The sequence below is a fragment of the Acomys minous genome, assembly GCF_964271855.1.
Source record: "Acomys minous genome assembly, chromosome: 16".
NCBI classification, from domain to species: Eukaryota; Metazoa; Chordata; class Mammalia; order Rodentia; family Muridae; genus Acomys; species Acomys minous.
This window is the reverse complement of record NC_140498.1, coordinates 24,734,524-24,749,947: the sequence shown is the minus strand read 5'-3', so window position 1 is coordinate 24,749,947 and position 15,424 is coordinate 24,734,524. Positions and strand designations below refer to the sequence as shown.

At 43.1% G+C, this 15,424-nt stretch overlaps 1 protein-coding gene across 6 annotated transcripts in view; it reads left to right on the top strand.

Annotated features, from left to right (window-relative positions):
• Positions 1–15,424, top strand: part of CLINT1 (clathrin interactor 1) — a 77,171-nt gene that overhangs the window by 37,542 nt on the left and 24,205 nt on the right. For all 6 annotated transcript variants that reach the window (XM_084763976.1, XM_084763974.1, XM_084763973.1 and 3 more), the window contains exons 2-4: positions 12,379–12,483; positions 13,010–13,106; positions 14,967–15,075. In XM_084763976.1, the coding sequence (XP_084620102.1) occupies positions 12,392–12,483; positions 13,010–13,106; positions 14,967–15,075 (298 nt within the window). In that variant the 5' untranslated portion in view covers positions 12,379–12,391. The remainder of the gene's footprint in view (positions 1–12,378; positions 12,484–13,009; positions 13,107–14,966; positions 15,076–15,424) is intronic.

Below are 15,424 nucleotides of genomic sequence, written 5' to 3'. Positions count from 1 at the left end.
GGTTTCTATGAACCTGTGCCACAACACTTGCTTCATTTGATCATATCCTTTTACAAATATATTCCTGATATAAGACACTATTTTATATGTGGTATCTATCTGAATATTGCTTCATTGTCATTGAACCACAGTCGGCAGCATTGTAATTCACATACCTCTGTGAGGCACTGTACAGCCCTCTTAGAGTAACACTGGACATCTCTTCCACACTGCCTCTGTGGGCTGTTTAAACAGCAGATCATGGAGACATGGTATTGCATAAACAGAAAGAACTGTACTGAGTGAATGGGGGCACAGAGCTATCTTTGACCTCAGCTGAGAACCAGTGTGATGGACACTGCTTTGCAAAGACATGTCCACAAAGATCAGGACAGCACATGGATGTTGGCTTTAGGCTTGCAGGTATACATTAGTGTCTTGGTCAATTTGCAAGTGTGGAGTCCAAAAATGAGGACCAGCCCCTCCTCTCCCACCCCACTCCCACTGCGCCATAATTAACAGCAAACTACAAAAACAGCAACCTTAAAGCTGAATCAGAAAGTGTCAGATTTCGCTGATGCTCATGGGTGTACTTGGGAGTCTTACTGCTCCATTATGAGCCAAGATCATTTGGCTGCACTTAGGTATACACGTGACCAGATGAATCAATCAGTAGCGGAAAGTGCTGGAGCTTTGGGGGGGGGGGGTCAAACGACCTTTCACAGGGATCACATATCTATCCTGCACATCAGATATTTACATTACGATTGATAACAGTGGCAACATTATGGTTATGCAGTTGCAATTGAAATAATTTTATGAGTGGGGTCACCACAGCATGAGCTGTATTCAAGGGTCATAGCATTAGGAAGGCTGAAAACCAATGGATTAGAGCTCTCAGCTTTTTCTCTTTTACGGTTCTGGTTGCAGATGAACTTGATACAACCCCTAGTGACTTAGGCTCCGTTTGAGCTTATTTGCATTTTCACAAATTCAGGAGACCTTCAAACCAAAACTTTTAATGTTTATTTTTACTTCTCCAACTAATGAAGGCTTGGTATCAGATGACAAAACTTTGGTTGAAACCAAAGAAATTCCAAACCAACTGCCTAAGTAGCTTTCTTTCTAAGCCCTTGGGCTCACTAAGCTCTTCTGAAGTCTGTCAGTCTGTGATACTGCAGATGGAAGTCTTGCCACCGTCACTGCTTCTCCTTCACTTTGTCACTAAGAGACAGTTCAGTCAGCTTTGATTCTTGCTCCTCTGCTTCGTCCCCTGGTATGTCCTTTTCCTTCACAGCCTTATTCAGTCGTTTATTTGTTGTTTTGAGGTTGCTCAGTAAAGGTTTGATATTTGCTGTCACCAAGCCTGTTCCTGTAAGTAAACACAATACTATGTCATAGCAGGGAAAGGCTGGCTGATAAAGAAACAGACCTGCTGTAGGACACTTGCTTTTGTTTCATTTCAGTTGTAGAAGGCAGGTATAGATAGATGATTTCCCTGTTCGGGGCACTACAGGAAGGTATGTTCAGAAGAAGTGGCCTTTATAAAACCAGATAATGATATAGTTGGCTGTGGAGCAAAGGACTTAGAAAACCCGAGCGAGCAAGCTAAAAGTTGTTGAGTGAGACAGGAGAACTAAACTGGTGTCTCTAGCAAGACCCTTACTTCACGTCAAGGAACTTGGGCTTTAAGTCAAAAGCAGGAAAGTCTACACAGTTCTGGACTGCACGGTGCTTTACCAACCTCAAGTGGGACTTGTATGTGAACAAGAGTTCTCTTCGGCTCTAGCCTGGTAGGAAGTTGTGAGTAGAAGCAAAAAAAACTAGTTAGAAGGCTTTTTGGCAATCCAGGTGGAAAGAAGGTGCTGAACTAAGATAATGCCAGTGGGAGTTGGGGTGAGGGTAGAAGAAGCAGAGCAGGGGACTTCAGAGGTACTTAGCAAATGTTGCTGGAAAGAACTGGAACCCTGTGGCTGTTGATGGAGGGAGTGAGGGAAGTGACCGGCGATGCTCAGGCTCTTAGCCTGGGTAGGGTTGGCCATGGATGCAAGAAGTGTTTAAGAGAAGGGGCTGTGTGTGTGGATTAACATGGCCACTGCTACATGTTAGAAGGGTGAATGGAAGGGACACACCAGAAGTAGCTTGGTCCTAGGTCAGAGAGAAGAGCCAGTATTCTTAATACAGAATGCTGTAAGCATTCCAACCATTGCATGTAGCCTGCCCAGCCTTCTGATGAGCCCTGAGCTCGTGCTGCTGCTTATCACAGAATACAAAGGAAAACAGCCTTCTATTGCGTAAAAGCAGCTCTGGCTTACAAGAATAATCATTTTCACTCTTGGAACTTGATGTTGTAAAAATCACATGAATATTTAATTGGCATGTGTGAACATTTACATTACATGTCTTGGTGAGGGGGCAGGGATCAGAGAGGCACTGCTGGTCCAAAGTCAGGCTACATGGAGGGGTCATCCATCCATCCCATTGCTGAGCTGTTCCTTGTCTGTTCAGCTGTGCCATATAAAATTAACATAAAATGAAGGGGAAGGTGACTGACATAAAATGATAAAGTGAAGAGTAGAAATTCGAGTAAAGGTTAAATGTTTTTTTTTTCCACCCAGAATTAAATAAGGAGAGGGGCCTGTTTATAGAAAATAAACAAATGAGGTTTAAAGAAAGCAAGTTCCATGTGCTATAACCTTAGCTCAGTTGTAACAGCAGGGACTAAGATGGCAGAGGGTGTAAGTGGAGGAGCTGGTGCTCCTTGGCTGCTGTGCAGTAAGCTAGCACAGCTATGAGAGAACAGTGTGGACCTAAAGCAGAAGTTAGGCATAGATGGGCCAGCGAAATCTGTCAGTGGTTAGAGCCTTTCTTCCCAGAGGAACAGGGCTCAATTTCTACCACCCACTGACTATAACTTTAGATTTGGGGGATCTAAAACCCTCTTCAGGTACCCTGGGCACTAGCATTCACATGTTGCACAAATATACATACAGGCAAAATACCCATGCACATCAGAGTCACTACCCCCATTCACGGGTGTATAACCAAAGGAAATCGCCTATTGACAGGTGTACAGCACTCACATGTTTATTGATGCGTTCCCAGCAGCCATAGCACGCAATCAACTGTGCCCTTTGGTAACTGTGTGAGGACAATGCACATGCCCACCATGGGATACTCTCCAGCCATAAAAGGAGGAACTCTTGTCTGTGGATAACATGGATGAAACTGGAGGACAGCAAGAGGGACATGAGCTGGACCTAAAGCTGATCCCTCGGCCGTCACGGAGTGAGAAGCTGATTGCAGAAGTAGACTAGAGGGAATAATGATTGCCAGAGGCTGAGAAAGTGGGAAGATGGGAAGAAGAGGGATGGGTTTGTTGTTACAGAAACCCCCAGGGCTCTGTGCATGGAGATACACTTCTGTAATTTTATACTCCAGCTGGTGGCCAACCTGGGCTACACAGTGAGGCTGTGTCTCAGAAGAAGAGGTGCTGGTGGCATAGCTCAGTGTTAGAGCACTCAGCATGAAGAAGCCCTGTTTGACCCTGCACACAGTACTCAATACAGCAACAGGAAAGACAGAGAAGTAAGTTCTGCTGAACGTTTGCGTAGCAGTATCACTGGCTGACAATGTGCCTGGTGCTTTGAAGTGGCCAAACAGGTCTTTTGAGTGTCTCACCCGGTGTATAAATGAGTCAGCACATGAGGCTGTACTGCATGTGTGCACAGTTACGTGTCAGTACATAAAGCCAGCAAGCAGGAAAGGTAAAACAGCACTCATGAGCAGCTAGGGTTTTAAAATATACCAAAATAGGTGAGACTTGAGGCAAGTTAAAAGGCTGCAAATTTGTCCCAGAGTTAAAAATAAATTATCTTATGTTTATTTGTTTGTATGTATGTGCACATTGTACATGTCACATTAAGCACACTGTGGCACACTTGAATGTCAGGGGGTAGTGTGCAGAGCTTTGTCTCCTTCCAGCATGTATGTTCCAGAATTGAATTCCAGCTGTCAGGCTTGGCAGCAAGCCCCTTTACCCACAGAGCCATCATGTGCCCCCAAAAGAAGTGTAAAAGTAAACAAGACTAAAGGAAAAAATCATCCCCAAGTAGGAAATAAGAAATTAGATATAAAAATAAGGAAATGAGATGGAGTTGATGGTCTGAAGAAGGTGTTTGCAACAGCCATACTAAAGTGGGTTTGGGACACCCAGGAGGGGTTCCAGGAAAGAAATTTCTCAGAAGTTTGAAGATTGTACAGTGCTGTCCCCTTTGGGGCAAGTCTCTGACAAGTGGCACAGTTGGGAAGTTTATCTGCAGCCAGTACTGCCCAGCTCCCCAGAGAACTTTCTTCTCAGGGAGCACCTGTCATCAGTCCCCAGTGACACTTTTCACAGAACTGTGTAGACTGCCTTTCCAGAGAAAATAAAATGACTTAAAATCATTAAAGTTACTGAGAAACATAAACGTTTCTTAAAAGTGGAAAACAGAAGTGGTTCAGGGTTGTGACTGTCATCTCTATGGACTAGTGTCCTGGTCACTAGTGTCCTGGCCAGATGCTCTGGCCAAAGGATGAGAAGAGCAGGCACAGCCTTCCATCTGCACACAGGGGCCTGCTGAACCAGGGCTGAGGTGACTCCCAACACAGTTATGTCTGTCCAGCAATCAAGCACTTGCATAGAAAGTGGGGCAAGTCTTAATGTTGTTGTTCTCTTTAAAAGGGGGGGTGTCCAGTTTTTTTCATTGTCTAAATAACACTAAACATTTTTAAACAGCCATCTCCTATTACCCCACTCTACTTACTGGCATCTTGTTTTGTATGGAGCTTTGGTTTAGATTTTGGCTCTTTGCATCTTTTTCTATATGTGTATGTGTGTTTACATAGTTGTTAAACATATTCATATAATTATGGTTGGTGAGAACTGTGAAATTTACCTACATCACAAAAGCAGCACCCGTCCTAGGGCATGAGCAGAGTTCCACACTAACCAGTAACACTCCGTGACTGTCTAGGTACTTCATGGTCAGCCACGCACTACATGGAGTAATAACATGGATATCAGTTGGATGCTTTAAAAGCTCAGAATTCTGCTACTTTGGGTTTTGGTTAGTTTTGGTGGTAGGGATTGAAGCCACAACCTGGTTCTGTGCCACCAAACCACACTCAAAGCTTCTGCTAATTACTGTTTTTAAGTTTTGAGCTTTGCTTCTGATTCTGTGTGTTCATGCCTGTGTAGGCTTGTGGGTGTGAATGCAGTTGCCCATTCAGTTAATCAGGAGTCCCAGGTAGTTGTAAGTGTCTGGAAGAGAGTGATGGAGAGCCCTGTGGGAGGACAGGATGCACCCTTTACCAGAGAGCCAGCCGTCCCTCTAACACTGTGCTAATTAAGTTGGTTTTAAGACAGTCGGAGTCAGGCATCACCTGTGTATTGTGGACCCTCCTCATCGCTAGTGAGTTTCTCTGTCTTTGTGACCTGGCAGACAACCCAGGTGGAAGGCTCACGGTCTCATTAGTGCCAGGGACAGGGAGAGGAGGGAGCACAGAGATTCACGGTATCGCTGCTAGTAGAGACAAAGGACAGGTTCAGGCACAAGGACCTTCCCTGGAACTAACTTCTTCTAGAAAGGACATATCTCCTATAAGTTCCAGAACCTTCTAGAGTACTGCCACCAGCAGAGTCCAGGCTTCTGACACATGACAATTCATAAGTCATATCTAGGGTGAAAAATTTCAACTAAAAAAAAGTGATACTAACTCTCCTCGCTGCCTTGCTGCACATGTTGTTAATCACCATAACAGTGATATGTGGGGCCTTTTAAATGATGAGACTGTGGCACACAGTGACTGGTTTGTTTAGAGACCCCAACAGTAGGTAACACCAGAGATGAAAGTTCACACCGTAGGAACTTACTAATCACTGCTGGAGTAGCTCTATGTATTGCTTTGCTCTCATACAAAGTGGCCGTAAAGCATAGAGTAGCTCAATGAAAGCACGTACTTGTGTAGTTATCTTGTACTGAGCCCTGGAGTAGTTCCTGGAGCCAAGGCCCATGTTAACTCTAAGAGTGGACTTGTTTTGCTTAGCGCTGCTCACCCCTGCCGTGCCTTCCCACAGCTCATAGTACAGTTGCTGACACCAGGATGTTTTTCCTGGCTTGTCCCACTCTTTGCACATCTGTTTCAGGATTTCCCTGAAGACTTACCAGATAAAATCACCATTAGTAGCAATCAGAAAGTTGGTGCCGTGTGGACACAGAACTCCCAGTTCCATTTTAGGACAACTCTAGACCGAGAGAAGAACACATTGTTTTTAGGAGTGGCAGAAGTGTATGTATGAGTTTGGCTAGTGTTACCTCCTCCACACTGACTGGAAGTAGTGGGGATTTCCCCAGAGTCAGAGATGTGATCTTATAAGCAAGGGAGCAAACACTTCTTTAGAACATATGTTGAACTGCCTGCCCACCCTCCTCCCTCTATATAATCCAGCTGTATAGTCCAGGCTGGCTTCTCAACTTGGAACCTTGTGGGTGCTGGAATAACAGACATAGGTTTACCCACCCAGCTTGCAATGCTTAGTTTTCACTCTTAGAATCTGTAGAGAAAGACAGTTTAGAACCAGAAAAGAAAGTATTACCTGATATAACCAGCTCATGTCAGTGGCTGCTAAATTAGCAGATTATTCTTTGATATTGCATTTACCTCTGTGATGGACTCTTTTTAGGGTTTCTGTTCAGAGTTCTGTTCAGTGTTAATTTTTAATAAACAACTGGGAAGTTTCTGACAAAAACTTGGTTTTTAGTTCTGTCATGACCTAAATCTGCTGTTAGTGGTTGGAAATGCATCACGTAGCCCTCCACCCCCACTTTACTGAATTTCACCTCATAGATCAGAGTGATCTATCTCCACCCTGGGGTCCTTGGGACAGCTGGCTCCGTTACCTCTGGGGGACTGGAGAGATGACTTAGCTGTTAGGAGCAGCCGTGCCTGTAGGGAACCTGAGTGAATTCCAGGGATCTAATGCCCTCTCCTGGCATCTGTGGATATCCTTACACAGACATACACATGGTTTCTGTCAACTCTGTAGAGTCAGCGAGTGAAGTGGACTGCCCACAAAAACATCTCATTTTGACGAGTAAGAATGCAATTAGTAGCCAGGCATGGTGGCACATGCCTATAATCGCAGCACTCAAGGAGGCAGAAGCAGATGGTTCTCTGTGTGTTCGAGGCCAGCCTGGTCTACAAATTGAGTCTAGGACAGCCAAGATTACACAGAGAAACCCTGTTTCAGAAAACAAAACAAAATGCAATTGGCTGTAAATATTGGCTACCTTGTAGTGAGAAAATAGTAGTATCTACTGTCAGGAGTCTTTATAGACACAGCGTTGAGCAGACTGTGAAGACAGACAGAGGCTTCATCTACTATGCGTGTTAAAGTTTTGTTCTGGAAGTTTACTTTTCTCTCACTTTCACTGTATTGGTGGGAAGAAGGGCTACTTCTACAAGTTGTCCTCTTAGCTCAGTGTGGTGGCAGAGTACGCGTGTAAGGAGAAAAATTATTTTTATCTTTAAAAAAAAAAGACTTACTGTTTATTTATATGTGTGTCATGGTGCCACAGAAGGTCAAAAAAAGGTATCCAGCCTCCTATAGCTGGAATTCCAGGTGCCAAACATGGCCTGGCCACCGGGAACGGAATTCTGTCCTCTGCAAGAGCAGAAAGTGCTCTTACCCTCCAAGCCATCTTTGTATCTTTCTAGCTCCCACTTTTTTCTTCTTAATCAGATACTTTGTATTTATATATGTATATATGTATGTTTAAACATGATCTCACCATTAAGTTGTTTGAGCAGTACAGTGCCTGCTGCACCTGATGTCTTGCTGTGTTGACAAGGGTGCTATAGCATTTATAAAGACATAATTTTCTGAGGCAGGGTCTTACTGCATAGCCTAGGCTGCCCTTGATCTCTTGATCCTGCTGCCTCTGTCTCCAAAGTGTTGCAGGAGTGCGGCTACACCTAGCCTAAAGATTGGTATTTACCAGGGATCATAACTGTTTCACAAAACTTCATTATCAACTTATCAACTTCATTGGAAGTTCTTTAGGCATAGAATGTTTTAAGAGGTGACTTAGATGCAGATTTCATCCTCAGTACAAGTTAAAAAAAATACTATTCCAAGCCAGGTGTGGTGGCACACACCTGTAATCCCAGCACTCAGGGAGGTAGAGGCAGGGGGATCTCTGTGAGTTCACTGCCAGCCTAGTCTACAAAGCAAGTCCAAGACAACCAAAGCTACACAGAGAAAACTCTGTCTCAAAAAATCCAAACAAAAAATTATTCCAGTTAGAGGTATTTACATTTGTTCAGTGCCTTATTCACATAATGCTGGGTACATACACTTCAGTTACTGTTTTATAGCACTTATTATTGAAATAAAAAAACATTGGAAGTGCAGGTAATATTCCTATTGTTTATCATAATGTCCTAACTTAGAAAATAGTTAAAATGTAGCAAACTGTGACAGAGAATTTGATGTGCATTTTAGTAGCCTTTTATCGTTTACCTTGGTTAGACTAATAATTTTCATGGCAATGAATTAGGAAAATATGAGAAGATACAAAGAAAATACTATTATTTGAAACTGTTGCTTGGAACTAAGTTATTGGGTCTGTTTCTGGCTGTCTTTGTATCTTTTTCTTTTTGTTTGGTTTGGTTTTGGTTTTGGTTTTTTGAGACATGGTTTCTCTATGTAGCCTTGCCTGTCCAAGACTCGTTTTTTGTAGACTAGACTGGCCTCAAACTCACAGAGATCTGCCTGTCTCTGCCTCCCTGAGTCCTGGGATTACAGGCGTGTGCCAGTGTGCCCGGCTTGTCTTTGTGTCTTAAATGTGTACACCTGAGTATGACAGAACAGTTAGAGGTCTCAGTATTCCATGATCTCCGTAAGCAGAGTTGTAAGCATAGATTAAGAGGATGGTGCCCTTTGAAGGTGCAAACCCTTTTGACCCCATTTGGAAACCAGATAGAGTGGGAAAAGTTCTTGCTACCACATCATTCCTTGCTTTATAGCTGGACCTGCATTATTTCCATTCTTCACTTTTTTGGTGTGTATTTTTTAGTAAAGCATGTTCTTGAAAATATCCTACAGGGGCTGGATAGATGGCTCAGAGGTTAAGAGCATTGACTGCTCTTCCAAAGGTCCTGAGTTCAATTCCCAGCAACCACATGGTGGCTCACAACCATCTATAATGGGATCTGATGCCCTCTTCTGGCCTGCAGGTGTACATGCAGGCAGAGCACTGTATACACAATAAATAAATAAATCTTTAAAGAAAAAGAAAAAATATCTAACAGAATAGCAATAAGATGGGAGAATGCAAGGTTCTGCTGTTGCCAGTCATTTTTTCCTCAGTGGTTTTTCTGTATAAAGATCAGAAGCAGCATCGGCTGTTAAGAGAAGCCCTGTATTAGTGTTTTCTTTGGGTAGTTCTGCCTCTATGACCTGGGCACAGACTTAGCAGGGAAAATAACTTGATCTTTTACCCATATCAGGTTGTCAAGTAAGAGGAAAATGAGGGATAAAGAGCAAGGCCACCATGTACAGACTGCCTCTGTTATCGTGTCCTTCAGTGGAGGCTGGCCATGATACTCAGCCTCTTCCTCTCACCTCCTCAAAGAGCTTTGTATATCCATAGTTTTAACTCAGATTGCTACAAGCACAGAAGGCTTGATTGACAGCTGTGCAAGTGCTGAGAAGCCTGCTTTTCTCCTCTCCAGCATACCCAGGTTCAGACCTTTCTCTGGAGTTTGTGTTCCCAAAAACTGATTAGAGGGCCCCCTCTAGTGACCAGAATCATCAAGGACGTCTCTGTCTTTGCAAGATTTAGAATTAGCTTCGCAGAAGTAAATTTGTTCTTAATTTTCACTGTTAAACAGAGTTGTTCTTCATTTTTAAAAAGTTACTGATGCTAAGAACAGGTCCAAGATTGAGAACATCCAAACAACAAAGGGTCAAAATGCTATTCCTACATTTTTAGAAATTGGTGCTTTTAAATGAGGCCGAGCTACACAGTGTTCTTTGTTTTAGTTACAGTTGTTTCTGACTTAATGAAACTTTAAAAGTTTTTTCATCTGGAGTTTTTTATGTTACCAGCTTCATTTTTTGCTCATTTCTGAAAGCAGCAGTTTTATTGAAAAACAGCCTTAAAGCAGCATTCTCGTGAAAGTATTAGGTTTTTGCTGTCATTGTAACAGCATATGATCCTTCTATGGCTGTCCTTTATAACTAACGCTGTGTTTTAATGGCTCCCGTTGTTTTTCAGTTAAGGAAATGAGGAAATTCTTAAATTGCTGGCTCTCTGCCATCTCTCTTAAATACACACCACTCCAACATACAGGGCTTCAGCTAAGAGCCTTTGAAGGGCTCTCATTTGACCCATGGGCCTTTGTAGCCTGCACAAGGGAAGCAGTGTTCTGAGAGCCTCAGCATTGCTGCAAGCTCTGCTGAAAATATTTCACATGCATGGAACGCAGGCTCCTTCATCTTTCAGCGGAGGTCTCTGTCACAGAATGCAAGGATGGGTTATAATCCTAATTGGCACTGTTCATTTTCCCAGCTGCATTTGGATGCTTTTGACTGCCCACAGCCACACAGTCTTCAGCCAGCAAGATAAACAAAAATGGTGTGAAATCCGTCATTTTGTATCATCTTAAATTGCAGGTCTTGTTTTGCCTGGCTTGCCTTTATTTTGTTTCCATTGTTGGTAAAATTAAGCAGAAGAGAAGGACATGAATTGTTGTCCACAGAGTCATCACTGGGATTTTAGGAAAATTCATTAAGAGTATTCCAGGGCAGCAAAAGTTGTGGGCCCCTGAGGAAATAACTTGTAGTAGTGTTATCATACTAGTTGTACAGTTGGAGGGCTTGTCCCCAGGGTTTAAGAGAACACCCAAGGATTTTACTTTTCTTGGTAGAGCAGTGCTTTGGGTGTCAGTGTAGAAGCTGCACTGTTTGTTAAGAGACGTGTGTGTGTGTGTGTGTGTGTGTGTGTCTGTCTGTCTGTCTGTCTGTCTGTCTGTCTGTCTGTCTGTCTGTCTGTCTCTGTGTGTGTCTGTGTGTGTGTGTAACTGTCTCAGTTCCGACATGGACCTGTTTATTTGTGTCTTACCTAACATACTTGAAGGAATGAATGGCAATAGATGAGGGTTAAAAGCTCCAAGTAGCAACTTCAATCCTTCCTTATGTAGAAGGCAACTTTTTGATGACTTTTAAAAAGCCGTAGAGCGAAAGAAGTGAGGGTATATAAGTAGTAGCTGCCCAAATCTGATTTTATTCGTTAACTCTAAGTTTTGATTTTGCGTGGACAATCTGAATTGCCCTGTTCCTCTGTTATAATGCTCATTTGGTGATGACTGGCATGATATACATCACATGAGCACTGCACTGTGGCACATTTTTACAGCTCTCTTCCTTCATATCCCACACATATGGCAAAGTTTTCAAAAACCAAATATTCTGCTGTCTCCTGCCTTACCGTTTGAAAGCATTCTTTCTTGCTAGAAGGTTGTTACTCTGTTCCATAGGCAGAACTGGCATTTACTGACCAGTTGTCGTATGTCACGCAGCAGGCTCAGACCATATGCTGTGCTATCTTGTGAGGTATATAATCTCTTCCTGGGCTGCAGCTGAAGCTGAGGCAAAGACAAAACAGTTTTGTCAAAGGCCATGAAATGGGATTCCAATTGGGTCTTTCTGTCTCCAATATTCTTGTCAAAAGGCTAAAAGTCTGAAGGAAAAACTAAATACAGTTTCCCAGTAAAATATTATGTAGCCAGTGAAGGTGTGGAGCAACTATCTAAAAACTGAGTGTCTGTTAGATAGAGGAAAACAGGGATATGCATGGAAATGTTGGTAATAGTTTTAAACAGCTGTAGGATACGATCTTGTGTCATTTCTTTTTAAAATGTCACACTCGTCAGAATCCACTATAATGTACTGTAAGAGAACAGAATTCCTGTAAACACAAAACTGAGTTCTTGTCAAGCAAGGATGGTGAGGAAGCTGACATTGTAGTTCTGTAGTAGACTCTAGCGTGTTGAGTTGTGTTTGAGGTTTGACCTGGAGCCATTTCTCTTGGGCATGTGCCAGGGCTGATAGTGTCTCTTCTCTGTATTCTTGAAAGCTAAAATCTTTTTAAAATAACTTAAATGTGTAATGTGGTATCCTTGGGATAGCCTGTCCTCAGAGCTGTCCCCCACCCCCACCCCAGAGAGGCCACTCATTAGGACATCACTCGTATTGTGATTAAGTTTTCATGTGTTGCTCAGTTTTGATGCTAATCTTTATGTATCTGCATGTATGTGTATGTGCACACACATACGTGCATTTTTCCTCTGCAGCACCAATGTGGTTATGAATTATTCAGAGATCGAGTCTAAGGTTCGAGAAGCAACGAATGATGATCCTTGGGGACCTTCTGGGCAGCTCATGGGAGAGATTGCCAAGTAAGTGGTAATTTGACTCAACAGTGCAGAAAGAATCAAAGTGTCTTTACACAGAACTGAGATTTGCCTTCAGTTTTAACCTGCTTAACTACCAACCATGCATTCTGCATAACCCATTTCGATTATAGTGTAAAGAGTTATATATAGGTTCCATTCCCATTGAAAATTAGCTTTTAAAGATGTGTCAGCCAAGTTTCAAGGTTTACTATAGCTTTCCTTGCAAAGTTGGAAGAGCACATAAAACATTTGAAGTAAAAATTATGTTTTTTTTTTCTTGGTGACAGTGTGGGGCATGGAGGCCATGAAAGAAAAGCCTGCAGAATGGCATGGTGGTTCCTGGCCTTGTAGATGTGCTGGGTGCTGCACAGAATAAGAGGATGCATGTTTTAGGAAGAATGTCATTAAGATTTGATTTAGGCTTATTTTTTTCAGCCTGTTGGGTAGTCCAGAGGACCTAGAGCAAGCCTGCCATCTACTGTCAGAGTTAAACTACTACATGTGCTTAAGGAAAACTCCTTTCTTTCAGGGCTACCTTTATGTATGAGCAGTTCCCAGAACTTATGAACATGCTTTGGTCCCGAATGCTAAAAGACAACAAAAAGAACTGGAGAAGAGTTTATAAGGTACGGTGGACACCCCCGAGAGTGAGTGTTGGCAGCATAGACATGACTGCAGTTCACCAAGTCCCGAGACAGACCAAGAAGTGGCTGTGTGTGTCTTCTGTCTTCTAATCACGAGCAGCTCTTCATACTACAAAGTGTTTGCAGGCTTGTGTTCTCTTAAATTTATTAGTGTTTAAATTGTCCCTAGTAAATCTACTTGGGTGTTTTGAGTATTAAATCTCTAGTCATATGCATGTTTACTACATGAGCATTTGAGATAAAAACCAGTCTCCTGTGAGTCACCTCTGTATAAAACTGTTTAATTTATGTTGTATGAAAGTACTCAGTTCTGAGAAGTATACCAGTTGGGACTGAGATATACAGACTCCTGGCAGTCTCGTCTGCGCATGTACTTTTCCTCAGATTCATTTTGGTTAGTTTTAATTCTGTATTTCTAAAACAGGACAGTGGTCTTTCTCTTCCATCATATTTTCCTGCTCCTCGTGTGCCAAACTGAATTCATTCTAACCGGCTGCAGGCCTCCTGTGTCTTCCTCAGGCATTCCACAGTAGCTTCTGAGCAGAAGCTCACTGAACTCTCAGAACTTTCTGATTCAGCTAGTGTAGCCAGTTTGCCGTGCTACCCCCAGCTCCACCCCCTCCCTCCCAGCCACCCCTGTATCCCCCACCCCCCACCCCAGACTAGCATTGCAGGTAGCAACCAGGCCTGCCTAGCTTTTTATGTGGGCGATGGGGATCCCAGCTTCTGTGCCTGTGTTTGCATGCTGAGTACTTTATCCACTAAGCCATCTCGTCAGTCCCAGTCCATGATCTAATCTGGGGGCCAAGGTCTCTCTATGTAGGCCTGGGTGACCTAGAACTAAGTATATAGACCGTGCCTTGAACTCCGAGATCTGCCTCCCAAGTGCTGGATTAAAGGTGTGTCGTGCCATGTCTGGCAACTCCTGTGTTTGTTTTGTGAAATATTCTCTGGGATTTCTATAAATTGTTTTTTCTAAAATGAGAGCTTTTAAAGATTGTTGCAGTGCTTTTTCAAAAAATTAGGAAATCTGAGTATGGTGGCATGGAGCTAAGGCTGAGCACTATGGAGTCTGAGGCTGGAGGATGATGGTGAGCTAGGGGCCAGCCAACGCTGCGTGATGAGACCCTGTCTCACCCGCCTGACCCCAGCTCAGTTACTAGTAAATGCAAGTTTGTACCCTTGGTTTCCGCACCTTGCACGGACCCTCAGACATGGAATCTTTGTAAAGTGAAGTTTCAAGTGAGAAAGAAGAGTAGTCCTACTGTGTGCCCAAAACTGTGCAGGAGCCGCTGCTACCTAATTCCAGCATGGCCCAGCACATTGCTAGGAGCCCAATATGTTAGCACATCTGTGAATACCCTTACCAGAGTTGTCTGAAACCCTCAAGTTTTTTTTTTGTTGACTTTTTTTGAAGCTTCATTAGCATCAGAATTAGTTTATCTGAGGGCACTGCTGCAGGGCCCTGTACCGACAGAAGGCTCTGCCCATGTTCTTGGTGATTCAGCTCTGTGATGCCAACACTGAGTGCTGGGCCCCTCTCTGAAATCCCACAGTTCATTTGAACCACACACCTAGTGTTAAACACCAGAATTACTGATTTTTAAAAACTCTTGATTTAAAGTCACCACTGCCCAGGTAGATTGTAATTATTTTCTATTCGGGATATCAGAGGAACTGGAGGTTGAGGTTCAAACTGTGTATTTTGGTTTAACTGAAAGGGGAGGACACCCTTTTCACCACTGTGTAATAATGTTGGTGTTTTGTGCTTGTGTTTAACTGTGTACCAAAGCTCTTCCAAGCTTATTCCATTAAGCCATTTGGTGCTTTATATTTCCACAGTCATTGCTGCTCCTAGCTTACCTCATAAGAAATGGATCGGAGCGAGTTGTTACAAGCGCCAGAGAACACATTTATGATTTGCGATCCCTGGAAAATTACCACTTTGTAGGTGAGCAATAGAAAACCCTCATAAGCAAATTAAAACAGTAGTTGGAGTTGTCAGTCACCTGAACCAGCTTGGAAGCTTCTCTGCTCTAATTAGCATGTGACTCTTGCTGCTTGTGTGACGAGTGCAGAATCCAAGGCGTGGGGCCCTAGAGTATTAATTAGTGAAGACAGGAGCTTGCAGAAAGGACTGGCTAATAACAACAGAACCAACACAACATGAGTGTTGGGGTTTATATTAAAATATGCACTGGAGACTGGTCCCCTGTGGTGTCCATAAAGGAATAGCTTTAATCATGTGGGAAGAGAAGGTTAGAGCTCCAAAACACACACATCTGTTTGAAGCCAGGCCC